The sequence below is a fragment of the Mytilus galloprovincialis genome, chromosome 6 (genome assembly GCF_965363235.1).
Source record: "Mytilus galloprovincialis chromosome 6, xbMytGall1.hap1.1, whole genome shotgun sequence".
Lineage (NCBI taxonomy): Eukaryota > Metazoa > Mollusca > Bivalvia > Mytilida > Mytilidae > Mytilus > Mytilus galloprovincialis.
The window spans coordinates 46,839,187-46,861,219 of record NC_134843.1 but is presented as its reverse complement, the minus strand read 5'-3'; the positions used below and the strand labels follow the sequence as shown (position 1 = coordinate 46,861,219).

The window sequence follows — 22,033 nt, the reverse complement described above, 5'->3', positions numbered from 1 at the left end:
TTTGCCTCAAATTAATGTTATTAAACTTATACATATATATACACAACGCTAATTCACAAAAAATACAGATGAATAATGGTTTTATCACTTTAACCATTATATAGTTATTCTTTTACAAATGTAAAAATAACTGAATTATTCGTTTCTTATCTTTCACTTAAGTCTGCCTCAAACAAATGAATTGAAACTTATACATAATGCTTATTATAACAAAATGGTCATATATTGCTATCATGTAGTCGTCGTCGTCAGCATCTTCTAAAGACGGAAGGTTTCTTGATAATAACTTTATAAAAAGTAAATAGAAATCAATAAAATTTTAACACAAGGTTTATATCCAATAAAGGAAGGTTGGGATTGATTTTGGGGGTTATGGTCCCCACTGTTTAGGAATTGAGGGCCCAAATAAGTTTTTTGTAGTTTCCAGACAATAACTTGTAAACAGTGTATGAATCTCTCTGAAATTATACCACAAGTTTCAATACTATAAAGAGATGGTCAGGATTGACTTTGGGGGGTTATGGCTCAAACCATTTCGGAATAAGGTGCAAAAACAAGGGGAAAACAAGGGGTTTTCTGGTTAAAGGACAATTGAGACAATTTAAAAACAGTGTAAGGGAGGTAATCGAAATCAATTTAAAAAACAATGTTTGATTAGTTAACTCCCTTCCACTGCTTGTAAATTATGTATTGAGAAAGGATGATGGTCTTGAGGTGATTAGCTGTCAATTAGTTTTAGCAGTTACTTTTATTTATTATTAATTTCAGCCATGACTTTGTGTGTCCTTTTTTATTTTAAAACTTTTATGATGTATTCAAGAGGGTAATTATGGTTGAAAACTCCATTAGAAATTTGAATTGAAATACTGAGTTGAGGGACAAAAAAATTTGGAATCAGGGAACGGGTAGAGGTGAAAATTGGAAGGGGGACAATTTTTGGGGGGTTATTATTCAACAGCATAGTGTTTTGTGCATAAGCAAAAAAAAAGTATAAATTCATTTTTTTTTTGGGGGGGGGGGGGGGGGTCAATTTGCAACATCATGGTGTTTTGCACTAAAGCAAAAAAAAAAATATAAATTCAAATCACATAACCAATTTGAAGTTCTTTGACTGCAGTTATTCTGTGTCAGAAACCTATTATGTGTCAAAAATTTAATTACAATCCAAATTCAGACCTGTGTCAAGCGTCAATATTGTGTCTATTTTGGCCCCATCTTTTTAGGGATGGACATCTGCAGTCTTATCCAGCTTTGCACAGCAATGCAATTTCTTAATTTTCATAAGATATTATTTGTCTTTGATAGGTTGGTTGGCATTGTCAAGCATGTACATTTTTAAATCTCCCAACTCGTCCTGGGTGTGAAATGTGCTCTCAACCAAGACCAAGAGATTATAAGATACCAGATAATTATATCATGTCCAAAGAAGAATTAGAGAGATTGCAAAGAGTACAAGAGGATGAGCGGAAAGCACAGCAGGTATGTACTATTACATAGCTAACTTTTAAGTTTTCTATGTTGTGTTTTGTAGAATACTGTAGTTTATCTACTGGTTAGTTCTTTTTTGCCTTGGCTAATCAGTTTATTGTTAACTTTCAAGTTTGTTTATTCATTTGATATATTACCCACTCTTTAATTTTGTTAGTATTAAATTAAAAAGTCTCTTTCATTATCACTTTGCATTCATTATCAACCTTCATATGAAACATCTTTTTAGGAAAGTTTGCTATAGCTTGCTATAGCTACTTTCCTTAGGCGTCGGCCTCAACTTCCGGTGAGACAGACTATCGCAATTTTCTGCTCCAAGATAATGTAGAACTAGTGTTCGAATTCTGATTCTTGGATATTTTGAGTTGCTACTCTTTTGAAAAATTACAGCTTGAATAAAAAAGGAATGAATGTTCACCAACAATTCAGATGAATTTAACTTCATTTTGCAAATAAGTATCACAAACACTACTTTGTGGATCGGCCATTGGCTGAAGAGAAAATCAAAAGAAATCAAAAGAAATCATGAATGAACATTTTCCTGCACCATTTTTTACTATGTATGATAATTACAACTGTTTATTATTGAATAAGTAAAATCCAGAGTGTATCGAAAGAGTCCGGTAATTGCGAGAACAAGTTGATATTTGACCAAGTTGTTGGATAATTGACAAGTGATAATGGTTTGATTTAGGTTGCACTTTGTAAATACAGCTGTTTCTCAAACCACACCTCTTTTGGGGAGATTAAGAATATTCATAGAAAATTAATTTTGTTTACATACTGGTTCCCAGTTATGCTCTCTGTGTTCCATCTCATAGAGACATAACTTGGGAATGTTACCAGTAAATATACACATGCATATTGTTTACATTGAAATCTGTGGAAACCCTTCATTCGAGGTAGGGGTAGTTTAGAAAATATGCTGCACAGCCCTATATTTTGACCTTTGAAAAAAGTTGAAGCGATATGAACTTTCAATTCTAGGATAAGATTTTTTTCAAAACTTTATAGTAAAATTGGTACAGTTTTAGCCGTAAAAGGAGTTCCTATGGGAAATTGCATTGTCAGTATTTACAGAAGTGCAACCTTTATTTTAACAATACACAGGTGATAGAATATAAAATAATTGATAATTATATGGCTTATGTCTCACGCCAAGGACGAGTAAAGGTAAATACTGGCTTTAATAGAAAAGTGCATTGTTTTGGTCAAACTGACATGCTGACATCGATCTGAAAGTTTTGATGCCAAAAATCATTTGAAAACTTTTAATTCAGTTATTTAAATACTAGCTCTTTCACATTCCAATGTGGATATATGGACCTCCACTCGTTCAGCATGCTCAAGTGGATTAAACTGACAACAGAAAAACATTGTCCTTTGACAATTAGTATCATAGAATTCGTATAATTTAAAAGCAACCGAGTCATCATCTACTTCTTAGAATATTATAGTTCTGTGTATCAAGACCGAGATCAAGCTAAAGACAAGAGCTGTAGAAATTATTAAAATGAATTAGTAACATTTGTCCATGTCCTAGCAAAATGATTTTCTTAATGTTTAACAATGCAGTGGCAGATCCAGAACTTTTTATCCTTCCACTTTACTCCTGTGGCAGTATGCTTCTTTAAGATTGACCTATAATTAACAATGTGTCGTCCTAACACAAAGGCAATGATTACAAGTATATCAAATAAGTGGCTTAAAACAAAAATCTCAAGTGTCATTGCCTCAATGGTAATTACACAGCAGCAACTAAAATGTGTTACAGGGTTATAAGAACCTCAGATCAACATTGTATGAATCTAGTGTATAAAAACTTCTTGAGGTCATACTACTATTGATATGCCCCCACCATATTGAGTTTTATCCTCGTTGTTTTCTGTAAGTATGTATGTCCCTTACTTGTACGTATGTCCATACATCCCAAAATTGATTTCTGTTCTCTTACTTTAGTTTGCCTGAACCAAATTTTATAAAACTTATATACGCAATGCTTATAAAACCACAAAACACAAGTCAAGTTTGAATTTTGTTGGCGTCACTTTTACCATTCTAGATGTAAAGGGGTGAAATTTTCAGTATACCCTATCAAGTATATATACCCTTATATATAAGTTTGACTTGTAGCCTTATTCGGTTATAGATTTATAAGGTGAACATATAAACGGTCTTTAGATTTAGAAGTATAGATATATAAAACAAGAATGTGTCCATAGTACATGCATGCCCCATCTGCACTATCATTTGTCACTATCAAATGTTCAGTGGACCGTGAAAATGGAGTAATTTTGCATTGAAATTAGAGAGATTATCTCATAGGGAACATCTATAATACAAAGATAACGAGGTCCAATTTGTCAGCCGTCATGGGGTAAAAACGACAAATCAAAGAATTCAATTTTATATATATCCAATATAGGACAATGGTGTTGATTAAAAATTACACCACTCCAGATCCTTTCGTTTTCCACATAATTTATATTGCCATAAAATTAACAAGTTCCGGGGCGAATCAGATATCGATACCAAAAGTATATTCACCTGTTACCTATTACTTTATCTGTACGTTTCTCATCTGACATGTGCACCACGAAACGGTGTATTTCAGATTTTGCTATATTTGCACGGGTCATAATCACAGGGTTGACCCTACTAAATTCAATCATTGTCAAATTGTTCCCTATTATACTATTTTCATAAAAAAAAGAATGGCCAACGTAGATACAAGTATCTTGTCTTAGGGAGGGATAAATCATACTTTGTAAAGAATCACTCTGATTCAAACAAAAAATTCTCTGAAACCGATATTATCAAGATGCTTGATTTCTTGATTGACAACATATTTGTAACGTTCGGAGGACGTGTTTTTCAACAGACTGTCGGCATCCCAATGGGAACAAACTGTTCCCCTCTACTTGCCGACTTGTTTCTTTATTATTATGAGGCTGACTTCATACAGGAACTTCTTAGGAAGAAAGATAAGAAGTTAGCAATATCCTTTAACTCTACTTTCCGCTATATAGATGACGTTCTTTCACTAAACAATTCAAAATTTGGTGACTATGTGGAACGCATCTATCCCATTGAATTGGAGATAATGGATACTACAGATACAGTTAAGTCGGCTTCATATCTTGACTTACATCTAGAAATTGACAATGAGGGTCGGTTGAAAACAAAACTTTACGACAAAAGAGATGATTTCAGCTTTCCAATTGTGAACATTCCATTTCTAAGTAGCAACATTCCAGCAGCACCTGCATACGGGGTATATATCTCCCAATTGATACGATATTCCTGTGCTTGCATTTCCTATCATGATTTTCTTGATAGAGGGTTACTGCTCACAAGGAAGCTATTAAACCAAGAGTTCCAAATGGTGAAGTTGAAATCATCCCTTCGTAAATTTTACGGACGCCATCACGAGTTGGCTGCATGGGCAAAAACTACCTCGACCAAAAACTTTCACCTGAATGGGACAGACAGACGAACAGACGCACAGACCAGAAAACATAATGCCCATAAATGGGGCATAAAAAGTGATTTTTATACGGCCGCAAAAATTGAAAAATTTTTGGTCGTATATTGGTATCGCGTTGGCGTTGTCGTCGTCGTCCGAAGACATTTGGTGTCGCACTCTTAACTTTAGTAAAAGTTAATAGAAATCTATGAAATTTAAACACAAGGTTAAAAGGAAAGTTTTTTGGGTGTTTTGGTCCGAACAGTTTAGGAATTAGGGACCAAAAAGGGCCCAAATAATATAAAAAGAAGATGTGGTATGATTGCCAATGAGACAACTATCCACAAAAGACCAAAATGACACAGACATTAACAACTATAGGTCACCGTACGGCCTTCAACAATGAGCAAAGTCCATACCGAATAGTCAGCTATAATAGGCCCTGATAAGACAATGTAAAACAGTTCAAACGAGAAACCTAACGGCCTTATTTATGTAAAAAAATGAATAAGCATTTTTCTTGGTTTTTGCACAATAACCTTAGTATAAGTTAATAGAAATCTATGAACTTTTAACACAAGATTTTATGACCACAAAAGGAAGGTTTGGATTGATTTTGGGAGTTTTGGTCCCAACGAATTAGGGCCAAAAGGGTCAAATTTAAACTTTGTTCGATTTCATCAAAAAAATGTATTATTGGGGTTCTTTGATATGCCAAATCTAACTGTGTATTCAGATTCTTAATTTTCATACGACCGCAAAAATTTTATTTTTTTGGTCGTATATTGCTATCACGTTGGCGTCGTCGTCGTCGTCTGCGTCGTCGTCGTCGTCGTCGTCCGAATACTTTTAGTTTTCGCACTCTAACTTTAGTAAAAGTGAATAGAAATCAATGAAATTTTAACACAAGGTTTATGACCACAAAAGGAAGGTTGGGATTGATTTTGGGAGTTTTTGTCCCAACATTTTAGGAATTAGGGGCCAAAAAGGGCCCAAATAAGCATTTTCTTGGTTTTCGCACTATAACTTTAGTTTAAGTGGATAGAAATCTATGAAATTTTGACACAAGGTTTATGACCACAAAAGGACGGTTGGGATTGATTGTGGGAGTTTTGGTTCCAACAGTTTAGGAATTAAGGGCCAAAAAAGGGCCCAAATAAGCATTATTCTTGGTTTTCGCACAATAACTTTAGTATAAGTAAATAGAAATCAATGAAATTTAAACACAAGGTTTATGACCACAAAAGGAAGGTTGGGATTGATTTTTGGAGTTGAGGTCACAACAGTTTATGAATTAGGGGCCAAAAAGGGGCCCAAATAAGCATTATTTTTGGTTTTTGCACCATAACTTTAGTATAAGTAAATAGAAATCTATGAAATTTAAACACAAGGTTTATGACCATAAAAGGAAGGTTGGGTTTGATTTTGGGAGTTTTGGTCCCAACGGTTTAGGAATAAGGGGCCCAAAGGGTCCAAAATTGAACTTTGTGTGATTTCATCAAAAATTGAATAATTGGGGTTCTTTGATATGCCGTTTCTAACTATGTATGTATATTCTTAATTTTTGGTCCCGTTTTCAAATTGGTCTACATTAAGGTCCAAAGGGTCCAAAATTAAACTTAGTTTGATTTTAACAAAAATTGAATCTCTGGGGTTCTTTGATATGCTGAATTTAAAAATGTACTTAGATTTTTAATTATTGGCCTAGTTTTCAAGTTGGTCCAAATGGGGGTCCAAAATTAAACTTTGTTTGATTTCATCAAAAATTGAATAAATGGGTTCTTTGATATGCCAAATCTAACTGTGTATGTAGATTCTTAATTTTTGGTCCAGTTTTCAAATTGGTCTACATTAAGGTCCAAAGGGTCCAAAATTAAACTAAGTTTGATTTTAACAAAAATTAAATTCTTGGGCTTATTTGATATGCTTTATCTAAACATGTACTCTGATTTTTGATTATGGGCCCAGTTTTCAAGTTGGTCCAAATCAGGATTCCATATCAAGTATTGTGCAATAGCAAGAAATTTTCAATTGCACAGTATTGCACAATAGCAAGAAATATCTAATTGCACAATATTGTGCAATAGCAATTAATTTTCAATTGGAGTTATCTTTCTTTGTATAGAATAGTAGTTGATAATATATGTTGGAAATTTGCCAGACATGACTATGATGTCATTTTCTATTTTTATTTGCCAATAACTTTATGTAAATAACTTCGTTGGAAATTTGCCAATATAAAATGTTGCTGATGAAGCTTTTTTTCCTTATCTTATCTAAAATGTTTTTAGATAATGTATCATTTCAGATTTCATAAATAAAAAGAAAATTTCTTCAAACATTTTTTAGAGGATTAATATTCAACAGCATAGTGAATTGCTCAAAGGCAAAAAAAAAAATTTAAGTTCATTAGACCACATTCATTCTGTGTCAGAAACCTATGCTGTGTCAACTATTTAATTTTAGATTTAAATAAGTTTGAAGAAGAAATCTTTAATTGATTTGTAAAATCTTGACATTTGTTTTGTGTAAAAAAAGACCATGTAATGTCAAAAATTTGATCACAATCCAAATTCAGAGCTGTATCACGCTTGAATGTTTTGTCCATACTTGCCCCAACTGTTCGACCTCTGCGGTCGTATAAAGCTGCGCCCTCACCTGGTTGGTCCTGTTTTCAAATTGGTCTACATTAAGGTCCAAAGGGTCCAAAATTAACCTTAGCTTGATTTTAACAAAAATTGAATTCTTGGGGTTCTTTGATATGCCGAATCTAAACATGTACTTAGATTTTTAACCGGATTTTTGTGACAAAAATGTCGGTTATTGATTTGGGGATGTACGGCGGGCGGGCGGGCGGGCGGGCGGCAATCAAATGTTGTCCGTGCATTAACTCATGAACCGTTCAACCAAAGCTTTTAAAATTTTTATATGTTGTTACTGACAACTAAATAAAGGTCAAGTTCAATAATGGCGATTTTGACTTTTACCGTTCAGGAGTTATGGTTCTTGAAAGATTGAAAAATGGAGTTTCCAGTCGTGTTCGTGCATTTACGCATGAACTGTTCTACCAAAGCTTCCCAAATTTTAATATGTTGTTACTAATGACAAAATGGAGGTCAAGTTCAATAATGACGATTTTTGACTTTTACGGTTCAGGAGTTATGGTTCTTGAAAGATTGAAAAATTGAGTTTCCAGTCGTGTCCGTGCATTTATGCATGAACTGTTCTACCAAAGCTTCCCAAATTTTAATATATTGTTACTGATGACAAAATGGAGGTCAAGTTCAATAATGACGATTTTGACTTTTACCGTTCAGGAGTTATGGTTCTTGAAAGATTGAAAAATGGTGTTTCCAGTCGTGTCCGTGCATTTTCTCATAAACCATTCAACCAAAGCTTTTGAAATTTTTATATGTTGTTACTGATGACAAAATAGAGGTCAAGTTCAATAATGACGATTTTGACTTTTACCGTTCAGGAGTTATGGTTCTTGAAAGATCGTAAAATGGTGTTTCCATTCACGTTATTGCATTTACTAATGAACCATTCAATCTAAGCTTTTCAAATTTTAATATGTTGATACTGACTACAAAATGGAGGTCAAATTTGATATTGACGATTTTCACTTCCAGCATTTATCAGTTATGGTTCTTGTGATATTGCCAGGACACAAATAAATGTTAATAAATCCGGTTTGCTGTCGTTGTGACAGCCTCTTGTTGATTATGGCCCAAATTTTCAAGTTGGTCCAAATCAGGGTCCAAAATTATTATATTAAGTATTGTGCAATTGCAAGAAATTTTCAATTGCACAGTATTCCGCAATAGCAAGAAATCTTAAATTGCACAGTATTGTGCAATAGCAAGAAATTTTCAATTGCACAATATTGTGCAATAGCAAGAAATCTTCAATTGCACAGTATTGTGCAATAGCAAGCAATCTTCAATTGCACAGTATTGCGCAATAGCAAGAAATATCTAATTGCAATATATTGCGCAATAGCAAGAAATATTCAATTGCACAGTATTGTGCAATAGCAAGCAATCTTCAATTGCACAGTATTGCGCAATAGCAAGAAATATCTAATTGCAATATATTGCGCAATAGCAAGAAATATTCAATTGCACAGTATTGTCCCGTTTTCAAATTGGTCCAAAGGTCCAAAGGGTCAAAAATTAAACTTTGTTTGATTTCAACAAAAATTCAATATATGGGGTTCTCGAATATGCTGAATGTATTTAGATTTTAATATTTGGGCCCGTTTATCAAATTGGTCTACATTGAGGTCTAAAGGGTCTAAAATTGAACATTATTTGATTTCATCAAAAATTGAGTCCAAGGGGTTCTATGATATACTGACTCTAACCATGTATTTAGATTTTGGATATTTGACCATAATAGGTAAATGTCCAATTTAAAATTTTTAAGTTTTTAAGTTTAAGTTCTTAGACCACATTCAATCTGTGTCAGAAAACTATGTTGTGTCAACTATTTAATCACAATCTAGATTCAGAGCTGTACCAAGCTTAAAAGTTGTGTCCATCAATACTTGCCCCAACTGTTCAGGGTTCAACCTCTGCGGTCGTATAAAGCTGCGCCCTGCAGAGCATCTGGTTGGAAATTGCTGGCGAGACAATGGTTTTGTTTGAAAAATCAAAACTGTGATTAAATACATATTTGAAATAATACACGTCTATAACCTATTTGAAATAATACACATATACAGTTGCAAACTTTCCAGAGGTGCTATCCAGCACTTTGATTTGTCAAGCCTACACATTTATTTTGCAAAAGTGAGGCATAGTGATGCTGGATTCTTACGTTGGCAACAGTTCTCAAACATCAATAATTAGGTGTTGTCTAAAAAACTGTTGTCAGCATCGCCCGAAGACAGGTTTATAACCACAAAAAAATGTTGGGATTGATTCTGGGGATTATGGTCCCAACAGTTTAGGAATTAGGGGCCAAAAAAAGGGGCCCCAAATAAGCTATTTTGTAAGTTCCAGACAATAACTTGTGTTTTAGTGTATGAATCTCTCTGAAATTATAACACAAGTTTCCATACTACAAAGGGATGGTTAGGATTGATTTTTGGGGGTTATTGCTAAAACATTTAGGAATTGGGGGGGAGGGGGGCTTTTTCTGGTTACTGGATGGTTAGGATTGATTTTTGGGGGTTATTGCTAGAACATTTAGGAATGGGGGGGGGGGGGGGGGGGGGGGCTTTTTCTGGTTACTGGACAATTAAGACAATTTAAAAGCAGTATAAGGGAGGTAATTCAATCATATTTAAAGAACAATGTATTTAAATTAATAATTATGGTTACAAACTCCAAAAGCCAAAAATTAGATATAATTTCAAATCATATCACCAATTCTTAGTTCTTTGACTACAGTTATTCTGTCAGAAACCTATTGCAGTAAAACCTGTATAAACCAACTGGCTACGGGACTATGGAAAAGGGCCAGTTTGGACAGTGGGCCGGTGTATTCACGTTTCCTATTTGTCCATAAGTTGGTTAATTAATTTATGATGGACGATGTAAAATGAAAAAATGTAAATAAAAAACGTGAAAAAGTAATAACTTTAAAAGATCGTTGTTTTGAATCTTCTTAATTCATTGTCTATAGAAATTTAAGAAACTTGTTGTTCCCTGAATTTTTACCCATTTACTCAGGTTTGACTGTATAACTGTTTAAGGTTGGACCTCTGCTGTAGTATCCAGCTGAGCTCAGCGAAGCAATTTGTTTAAAAGATATTTTTGTTAATGATAAATGACATTTTGGATTTGTTCCCTTTTCTTAGGTAAATTGTTTGAAGAATTTAGCGGTAGGTTTGTTTGTTATTGATTCTGAATGGACTATTTTTCTGAATGCTTTATATTAAAAAAAAAATGGATGAAGTGAACTTTTTCATTTACCAAATAATCTTTTTTGATAAAGGATATATTTCATTTAAGAAATAATTCACAGAAGTCATAGATTTGTTGGAAAGGAGTAGTTAATGGCCGATTTTGGCCTCAAATTTCAGGTTCATCTGACGAAAGATTTTGGACACTTTTTAAACACTTTAGTGTCTATTTCAGTTTATTCAATTAGTTTGTGTGAATGATTTAAACTGATTTTCTCATTAAAAACGCACCGATTTTAGCTTAAACATGAAAAATCTATCAAATATGCCAAAAAATGTCACTTTTCAGGTTTTTGTCAAAAATGAAAGTTGCCACATCCGTGTTCATCCTCAACCTTTATATTTGTTATGTATTATCATCAAATACAACTTACATTTTAATATTAAGAATGAACACACCTGTGGCCACTTTCATTTAAAACGGAAACCTTCTAAAATTTAACTAAAATGCTAAAATTGTGAAGATTTCAGTAATTTAGCATGACTTTATGATGCTAGTACCCGATACTTGTGCATTGTTTTGTCAAAAACAGTCAATATTTGTGTAGCACAAGCATTCTTCTTTCCAATAAATAACAAAGTATACATTTTAACAATTTTGTAAAACTGCTATATTTTGGGGCCAAAAAGGGGTCTTACTGGACATACTCCTTTACACATAATATCCAAATTTATCCTCAGTGTTTGCGAAGGATAAGGCAACCAATTACTTCACTCAGGCCAGGTGTAAATTCACTTAAATAATCAGTTTTCCACACTGTTTTAGGTCATTCTTGAAGATATTGATATGATTTTTATACGACAACAAAAATTTTGCAGTCGTATATTGGTATGATGTTGGCATTGTCGTCGTCCGAAGACACATTGGTTGTCGCATTATAACTTTAGTTTAAGCTAATAGAAGTCTAAGAAATTTAAACACAAGGTTTATGACCACAAAGGAAAGGTTGGGATTGATTTTGGGAGTTTTGGTCCCAGCAGTTTAGGAATTAGGGGCCAAAAAAGGGCCCAAATAAGCAATTTTCTTGGTTTTTGCACAATACCTTTAGTTTAAGTAAATAGAAATCTATGAAATTTAAACACTATGAAATTTAAACACAACATCAAAGATGTGGTGCACACTGAATAACCAGCGAAGCGGGTTATTATTAAGTGCGGACTATATTTTTATGCCCCATTTAATTTATGGGCATTATGTTTTCTGGTCTGTGCTTGGGTTCCTTCATTCGTCCGTCCGTTCTTCCTGCTTCAGGTTAAAGTTTTTGGTCGAGGTAGTTTTTGATGAAGTTGAAGTCCAATCAACTTGAAACTTGGTAAACATGTTCCCTATAATATGATCTTTCTAATTTTAATGCCAAATTAGAGATTTTATCCCATTTTCACGGTTCACTGAACATAGAAAATGATAGTGTGAATGGGGCATCTGTGTACTGGGGACACACATTCTTGTTTATGTTATTTTGAATAGACAGAAAAAATATTACAGTCATTTCTTATAATTTAATTCTAAAATTTCATTTTGAACTGGCTTAAATCATGAAAAAACGTTGATGACGTGAAGATCAAATGACATAATTATGTCTATGAGATGATAAACAAAACACTGTCAGCAAATCTGAATCAGAAGACATGTTACATCCAAAAGTAAATTATTAGGTTATGTAACTTTCACAGTTCAATTGACTTTTGATATTATTTATGGTTTTCATTGCAAATTAAGTGTTGCTATATTGCTATCAATATTACTAGCAGATGAGACACATCTTGGTGTCAATAGTTAAATATTATAGAAGAAACAAAAGCTGATGTTTGTTTATGCCCCACCTACAACAGTAGAGGGGCATTATGTTTTCTGGTCTGTGTGTCTGTTTGTCCATTTGTCCTTCTGTTCGTTTGTCCGTCCGTCTGTCCCTTTTCAGGTTAAATCTTTTGGTCAAGGTAGTTTTTGTTGAAGTTGAAGTCCAATCAACTTAAAACTTAGTACACATGTTCCCTATGTTATGATCTGCCAAATTAGATTTTGACCCCAGTTAAACGGTCCACTGAACATAGAAAATGAAAGTGTGAGTTTCATGTTAAAGTTTTTGGTCAAGGTAGTTTTTGATGAAGCTGAAGTCCAATCAACTTGAAACTTAGTACACATGTTTTCTATGATATGATCTTTCTAATTTTAATGCCAAATTAGATTTTTGACCCCAATTTCATGGTCCGCTGAACATAGAAAATGATAACTCGAGTGGGCATCCAGGTACTATGGACACATTTTTGTTTCAATTTAAATGTACTTTAGTTCAGGTTAAAGCTAGTAAATCGAATATAGATAAAATATTGTGGATTTTAAAAACAAAACAAACTCATTTCATAACTATGTTTTCATCAGTTTTTTTTCTCTTCTGGCGACTTTTCAGGCTACTAAAGAGCGTCGTGCAAGAGAGATAGAACCTGATGAAAACATATACAACGAAATGACAGAACAAGAGATTCATCAACTTCTTACCCTAAATGATCAAATGCAACATCAGATTTTGCAGTCTCGGCAAACTGGAGGACAAGAAAATGAATCTAATGGTGGTGTTCAGATTGCACGAGGAGGCATGCAACAACAGGAAAACTTGGAAAACATTCAATATACACTTCAACCTAGCCAGCATCTTGATTTCAGTCAAGAGAAGGATGATTCTGTTTAGTTTTGAACAAATGCTTTGTGAAATTTTGATAAAATTTGATTTTTACTGATGTTTCATCAACAGAATTATTGTTGTTATAGGGTGTGTTGTCTTGTCACCATTTGAATTAGCTATTTAGGTATTATTAAAAAAGACCTGTATTAAATTTTTGTTCAAAAAGTTACAGAACCAATCTCCTCCAAATTTGATTAAATCAGATCTGTTAAAAAAGTATATTTTATTGGGATAATTATTTGAATAATGATGTTATAATACTTTTAAGTCTGAACAAAAGCAAATTTTTAAACATATGTTCTAAGTATAATAATATGCTCAAAACTGCTGATAGGTTTTGTGTATTCATATTTGTATACTATGACAAGTTTTGAGTATTCATATTTGTATACTGTGACAAGTTTTGAGTATATATATATATATGTTAAAAGATAACCAAATATTTGACTTAGTAATTATTTTCTTTAAAACATTGTCCGTTCAATAACATAAAAAAGTAAAATCATAAAAATACAAAACTTCAAGGAAAATTCAGAACGGAAAGTCCCTTATCAAATTGCAAAATCAAAAGCTCAAACACACCAAACGAATGGATAACAACTGTCATATTCCTTACTTGGTACAGACATTTTCTTATGTAGAAAATGGTGGATTGAACCTGGTTTTATAGCTAGCTAAACCTCACACATCAAATTCTGTTAAATTGACAATGATGTGTGAACAAAACAAACAGACATAATAGGTAAAAATTTAGATATGGTGTTTCCTGCAGTTAAATGAAGGTCAAGTTCAATTACCATTTAAGCTTTTCTCGTTGGTGAATTATGGTCCTTTTTAATATCCATAAGTGGTACATTTTTATGATTGAGTTATTATCCTTTGAACAGAAAATTGTTAATTGTATACATAATGTTTGATTACACAAAGCCTTTATAGATAGTTTTCACCTGTTTATTTGTCCTGTTATTAGTTTTCAAAACATATGCTTAATGTGGTGTCTCACAATTATAATTGAAGATAGTTACAGATAAGTTTAATAGATTTTTAAGTGATAAAAAAAAAATGGATTTTTTTTCTTTCGTTATTCTTTAAAAAATAATTTTTAGATGCTATATACATATTTCTCATAGACTGCAAAAATTAAAAACATTTTTTGTTGTATATTGGTATCACATAGTCAGCGTCGTCATCAGCATCTTCCGTCCAAAGACGGATGGTTTCCAGATAATAACTTTAGTATAAGTACATAGAAATCAATAGAATTTAAACACAATTGTTTATAACCACAAAAGGAAGGTTGGGATTGATTTGGGGGTTATGGTATTAAAGGTTTAGGAATAAGGGGCCAAAAGGGGCCCATAACAAGCATTAATCTAGTTTCAGGACAATAAGTTATGTATAAGTATTTCAATTGCTCTGAAATTGTGCCACAATGTTTAATACTATAAATAGAAGGTAAGGGCAATCAGTCTAGGAAAAAGGGGCCAAAAACAAGCATTTTTCTAGTTTCGGGAAAATAACTTCAGTGTTACTGTATGGATCTCTCTGAAATTGTACCACCATGTTCCTTATAACGAAGGGAAGGCTGGGAAGGGTGAGATTGAGTTTGGGGTTAATTTCCACGAACATGAAGGAATAAGGGGCAAAAAAAGGGCCAAAAAGAAGCATTTTTCTAGTTTACAGACAATAACTTGTGTTTAAATTTATCTCCAAAATTATACTACAAGGTTTCATACTACAAAGGAAAGGCTGGAATTGATTTTTTGGGGTCTTGCTCCAATGGGGGGGGGGGGGTAAAAAATACTGATATACATATGTGTGATTACCTTCCTTAAAAGCAGTGTAAGGGAGGTAATACAATTCTATTTAAAAATACCGATATGTATATGTTTGATTAACTCCATTACATTGCTTGAAAATTATGTATTAAGAAATGATGATTGTTATACAACCACAAAATTTTTGCGGTCATATATTGGTATCAAGTCGTCGTTGTCGTCAGCGTCGTCCGAAGACGGCTGGTTTCCGGATAATAACTTAAGTATAAGTGAATAGAAATCAATAAAATTTATGGTCCCTAAGGTTTAGGAATTAAGGGCCCAAAACAAGCGTTTATCTAGTGTCATGACAATATGTTGTGTATTTCAATTGTTCTGAAATTGTTCCACAATGTGTAATACCATAAGCAGAAGGTTGGGATATATCTTTACGGTTATGGGGCAAACAGTAGGAATAAAGGGCCAAAAAGGGGCCAAAACAATCATTTTTGTAGTTTCAAGACAATAAAAAGTAAAATCACAAAAATACTGAACTTAGAGGAAAATCAATTCGGAAAGTCCATAATAACATGGCAAAATCGAATAACAAAACGCATCGAAAACGAACGGACAAGCACTGTCATAATCCTGACTTGGTACAGGCATTTAAATTGGAGTTATGTTTCTTTGACCAGAATAGTAGTTGAATCAACTTAAATCAATGCTATATACAATATACAATGAAATATTCACTTTTACTACCAACTGATAAATTACAGCAATCTTTAAAGAAGACATTTTAAACTGAATGTAACTTTTTCCCTTTGTAATACTGGTTATTTCAAGCATTTCTATTAAGTGTTGTCATAATCAGTTCAATAGTTTGAGAAAAACCTAGTATAATGAAAGACGACATCTACAGCGATTCGAGCAAAATTTCTTCGACAAATCCAAACCAATCCACATCAAGATAGAATAGAGTGTGGACCAATAAATGATCAAATATCTATCTTATCTGCCTACAAACAGTTGAATATGATACACAAGATGATTTAAGGAAGATTAATACCACTAATGGACCTTTTTGTTTTCCTTATAAGGTCTCTTTTGGTCAATTTATACCTATCATTTCCTCAAAATTTCAACTTTTCAGGCCAATAAATATAAACAACGAGGTAACTTTCACTCAGTTATGGTAGAAATGTTATAAGAAATGAGTAATTGAAGGATTTTAGCAGAATAAACAATTCATATAAAAGTTTACTGTCTCCAAGGAGGTTTCAATAAGTCCTTACGTAAAAATTAAATTTACGCCGCATTCCAAAGAGGGACATAAAAGGCTTCTCTTTAAGTAAATAATTTGTCATTACGGCATTAAAAATAATTTCATCTACTTAAAACTATATATTTATTCAAGTATTACCTAGGAAAATGTTCTATTATAGCAGAATAGAAGAAATAAGGAGAAACACCCCCCTTTTTTTAGTATGGCTTGTTCTGTCAACTGAATATTCATGGTAGAGTCCTATTTCAAGACAATTTTCTCATAAAATGTGTTTTGAAAACTCAATCCACTCAAAATATTTCATTTTTAACCGGATTTTTGTGACAAAAATGTCGGTTATTGATTTGAGGATGTACGGCGGCCGGGCGGGCGGCAACTAAATGTTGTCCGTGCATTTACTCATGAACCGTTCAACCAAAGCTTTTCAAATTTTAATATGTTGTTACAGACAACAAAATGAAGGTCTAGTTCAATAATGACGATTTTGACTTTTACCGTTCAGGAGTTATGGTTCTTGAAAGATTGAAAAATGGCATTTCCAGTCGTGTCCGTGCATTTACGCATGAACTGTTCAACTAAAGCTTCCCAAATTTTAATATGTTGTTACTGGTGACAAAATGGAGGTCAAGTTCAATAATGACGATTTTGACTTTTAACGTTTACGAGTTATGGTTCTTGAAAGATTGAAAAATGGCTTTTCCAGTTGTGTCCGTGCATTTACTCATGAACCATTCAACCTAAGCTTTTCAAATTTTAATATGTTGATACTGATGACAAAATAGAGGTCAAATTTGATATTGACGATTTTCACTTCACCGTTCATCAGTTATGGTTCTTGTGATATTGGCAGGATACAAATAAATGTTAATAAATCCGGTTTGCTGTCGTTGTGACAACCTCTTGTTTGAACTATTTCACTTAAATAGCAAGAAATTTTAACACATGAGATTACTCATAAGGTCAAAGGTGCATGTACAGCTTCCCATAATAGGTGAAGTACCACCATTGATTTTCCCCTATTAGTCTGTTAAATTTGCACTTTTCAAAAAAATGTACAGAATTTATCCTTGTTTCAAATAAAGAAATACTTGGCATGAGTTAAGTTTTATCCTGTCCAGTTCTATAGAAAAAAATTCACATAACATTTCATTGCGTATAAGAAAATAACCATCATTGGAAGTTAACCAATCAAATTTCTCCCCTTATTTTATCTGTGTACAAGGTTTAGTCACCATGTAACCTCAAGATTACAAAATTTTCTATAGAAATCCCAAATAAAAAATAATGGTATTTTGAAATACCCAAGACATATGTTTATGACACAGAAATGGTTTTACTGCAATAAAATGTAGGATTAATTACCTACAACTGTCTAATTCAAGGGAATTTTTTTTTCGACCTACTTTCGTATACAACCTGATGTGACGAACCATGATTTGGTGGTATTACACCTAAACCATTCAGTGATTATAAGCACTTTGATTACAATTCTAGGGTTATGCCCCTGTACAAGTGGAAACACTGCAGAATTTTTTCGTTTCTGTTCTCTTAACTTAAGTTTGTCTCAACTAAATTTAATGAAATGTGTATACAATGTATAATGCCTATTACCTCTAAACTCAGTTAGTAAATGAGTAGTTATTGTTGCAAATTCCATTAGAAATTTGAATTGAGATAATTTTTGGAATAAGGGAAAGGGGGAGGTGAAAAAAAATTGGGGTTGGAGTCAAATATTTTTTTTATATCAGAATTTCATAAGAAATTTCTTTAAACAATTTTTTGGTTGAGAGGATTAATATTCAACAGCACAGTGAATTGCCCCAAAACAAAAAAACAAATAAGTTCATTAAACCACATTCATTCTTTAAGTTCATTAGACCACATTTATTCTGTGTCAGAAACCTATGCTGTGTCAATTATTTAATCACAATCCAAATTTAGAGCTGAATCCAGCTTGAATGTTGTGTCCATACTTGCCCCAACCGTTCAGGGTTCAACCTCTGCGGTCGTATAAAGCTGCGCCCTGCGGAACATCTGGTTTTCTTTAAAAAAAATGTCCTGTACCAAGTCAGGAATACAGCCATTGTTTTATTAAAGTTCGTTTCTGTGTGTTTTAAATTTTAACGTTGTGTTTCTGTTTTGTCGTTTGTTTCCTCTTAAATTTGAGTGTGAATTAGCATTGCTATAAGACGTGTCATGGTACTTTTCTATCCCAAATTCATGTATTTAGTTTTGATGTTATATTTGTTATTCCCATCGGATTTTGTCTAATGCTTAGTTTGTTTCTGTGTGTGTTACATTTGAATGTGTGTCGTTGTTCTCCTCTTTTATTTAATGTGTTTCCTCAGTTTTAGTTTGTAACCCTTTTTTTCTTTTTCTATCTATTTATGAGTTTCGAACAGCGGTATACTACTGATGCCTTTATTTATAGTGTCTATTAATAAACATATATTTATAAGATATCTGATTATTAAACTGTGTTTTAACAGAAATTGAATATATATATATAGGGTATATGAAATGCTGAATCTTAACTTTTATTATAATTATTAGATAGATAATACCACATCTAGGTCTAAGGTTTGATTTGCTTATCTGTCCGGACAATAGATAGTTATCAAAGGTACCAGGATTATAATTTAGTACACGATTGACAGGAAATAGTACATTCAAGCCAGTTTGTTTAATGACCGTCTTTTTATTTTTTTTAAACCTTGACATTTTCATGGGCACAGTTTATTTTCATCTTTACAGACAATTTATAAATATTTACATTTTAAGAAAGATAAAGAAATGTTAGATAGAGATATAAATACCTGTGAAGTAGAAAAGGTACTAAAATTGCTTAATTAGAACAAATCACCTGTGGAAGATAGAATAATATCAGAATTTTATGTTTGATACTGAGATATAATAAAAGACGATTTCTTTGTTTACTACAAGAAATTTTTAATGATACTATAAGTAGTAACTCTCAACATAAGGGGGTCTTAACCTTACTACATAAAGGAGGAGAAAGGGAAATTAGAGACCACTAACTGTGCTAAATTGTGATTATAGAATTATTGCAATGATTCTATCTGAAAGACCTTAGATAGTATTGCCTAAAATTATTCTTACCGATCAGAAAGGGTTTGTTAAAGGTAAAATATAAGCGAGGCTAAGCGAATGATTCAGGACATTATAGAATATATTGACAACGAAGATTAAGAAAAAATTATCTTATTTTTGGATCAACAAAAAGCGTTTGATATGGTTGAATGGGAATGAATAGATTTTGTATTGGAGAAATTTGAATTTTGCAGGAAATGTAGAGCATGGATAAAAATGCTATTGTACAATGCTACTACGTGTATTAAAACCAATGAGTTTGTATCAATATACTTTATGATTACTCACTCCGCTAGGCAAGGTTGTCCAATAGCGCCTCTCTTGTATATCATACAGGCTGAACCCATGACATGTGCGATAAGGGTTAACATTAAAATAGAATGATTAAAATTACCAGGAGGGAACTTTAAAGAAACTAAATTGTGTATGTTTGCAGATGACACCCAGGTTTTTAATAAAAATGAAAAATCTGTAGAAAATACTTTTAAAATTTTGTCCTTATACGAAATGGCTTCAGGTTCTAGGATAAACTATGACAAAAAAAGGCTTACTTTTAGGGGCTTCTAAAAGAAAACGATTTAAATTTGATAAAATCAAATGGATCACAAGCAATGTTACAACATTAGGAGTGTGTCATTGTTATATAATAGATGACGGTGATATTTGGAGAAACATGATAGATAAAGTTAAAAATTGTATACACGTATGGAAAAGTAGGAAGCCTACATTTACAGGTAACGCACTTATAGTAAAAAATATATGATACTTTCTTTCTGGTCTTAAGAGATCGAAAAACGAGAAATTCCGGATAAATATACTAAAGAGCTAAATAATATAATTTGGAACTTTATATGGGACGGAAAAATGAATTGGGTAGATAAGAAATGTCTGCTGTTTGAATGAAATAAAAGGGTGGATGGGAATGGTAAGTATAGATACGTTTATAAAAAGTAAACAAACAAAACTTGTATCTATACTATTAAACGAGAAGACCTCATTTTGGGTGTCGCTTCTCCTCCTTCCACAATAAATTAATCATCATGCCTCTGTGTCCTATAGGTAACATGTATAGTCGCATTTGTCATCCATTCTTATGATCATTCAGTTTGGGTTATTTTGGGATAAAAACGAAAAAGAATGCGTCCGGATATTTTCCCGTCATTGGACAAAACTTTAAGTCAGATTAGTCTTCCGGTTTGTGTTTTTCTGTACTTTGAACATACAAAGACTGTGAATAAAGTATATAAATTTGCTTTGAGCTATCATTTTGAGTTCTAGCATGTATCATCCTTGCTTAACGTGTTTCAGTTTGGGTTATTTAGGGAGGAAAACGAAAATGAATAATATTTGCTATTTACTATCAATTAGTTTACAGTGGCGGATCCAGAACCTTTCATGAGGGAGGGGGCGCTGACTGACCTAAACGGGGGGGGGGGGGGGCGTTCCTCTCATGCTTCAGTGATTCCCCATATAATCAACAATTTTTTTCAACGAAATGGGGGGCAGAGTCCCAGCCCCCCCCTTTGGGATCCGCTTATGGTTTAATATCAACGGCGGTCACTGCGGATATATTTCTGTATACTTACATACATTTATTTACTATAAATAACTGTTTTTGTTACAAAAACAGAAGGTATAAAAATCGGGGTATTTGGAAAATAGGGGGAGGGCAAAAAAATGTGCCCAGTCCCTAAGTACCTTTGACTTTTGATACCTCTCCTGAAATTCTTCAGTCAGTATATTTTTTTTACAGTTTACATACGCTCTATTTCCCCGCGATTTCGCGGGTGTGTTCTAGTATCATTTAATGCAGGAGCCATTGGAAAGCTGGAATGCGTTCGGAAAGTATTGGCTCTGGAAATTTGATGAAAAATATAATGATGCCTTTTGTATGTAAATGTTCAAGTCTAAATGGTTTAGATATGAACCAACTACCATGTATTCTATGACTCCATGGAATTTACGGATATAACAGAAGTTTCCGTCAGTCACATGACCATTATCCTTGACCTAATTTTCATGGTTCAGTGACTACTTGAAAAAAAAGTTGAGATATTTTGTAATGTAAAATTCTCATTTATTATAAGTAATAAGGTAATTATACTTGGTATGTGCGTACCTTACAAGGTCCTCATGCCCGTCAGACAGACTTGACCTTGACCTCATTTCATGGATCAGTGGAAAAGGTTAAGTTTTGGTGGTCAAGTCCATATCTTATATACTGTAAGTAATATGTCTAGTATATTTGGTGTATGGAAGGACTGTAAGGTGTACATGTCCAACTGGCAGGTGTCATCAGACCTTGACCTCATTTTCATGGTTCATTGGTCAATG

At 33.1% G+C, this 22,033-nt stretch overlaps 1 protein-coding gene across 4 annotated transcripts in view; it reads left to right on the top strand.

The window, feature by feature from the left end:
* Positions 1-22,033, top strand: part of LOC143079722 (ranBP-type and C3HC4-type zinc finger-containing protein 1-like) — a 207,324-nt gene that overhangs the window by 111,539 nt on the left and 73,752 nt on the right. For 3 of the 4 annotated variants that reach the window (XM_076255263.1, XM_076255261.1, XM_076255262.1), the window contains exon 7: positions 1,306-1,479. In XM_076255263.1, coding sequence (XP_076111378.1) covers positions 1,306-1,479 — 174 coding nt within the window. Of the gene's footprint in view, positions 1-1,305; positions 1,480-13,273; positions 13,994-22,033 lie in introns of those variants that run through there. The other variant, XM_076255265.1, reaches the window with a different exon arrangement.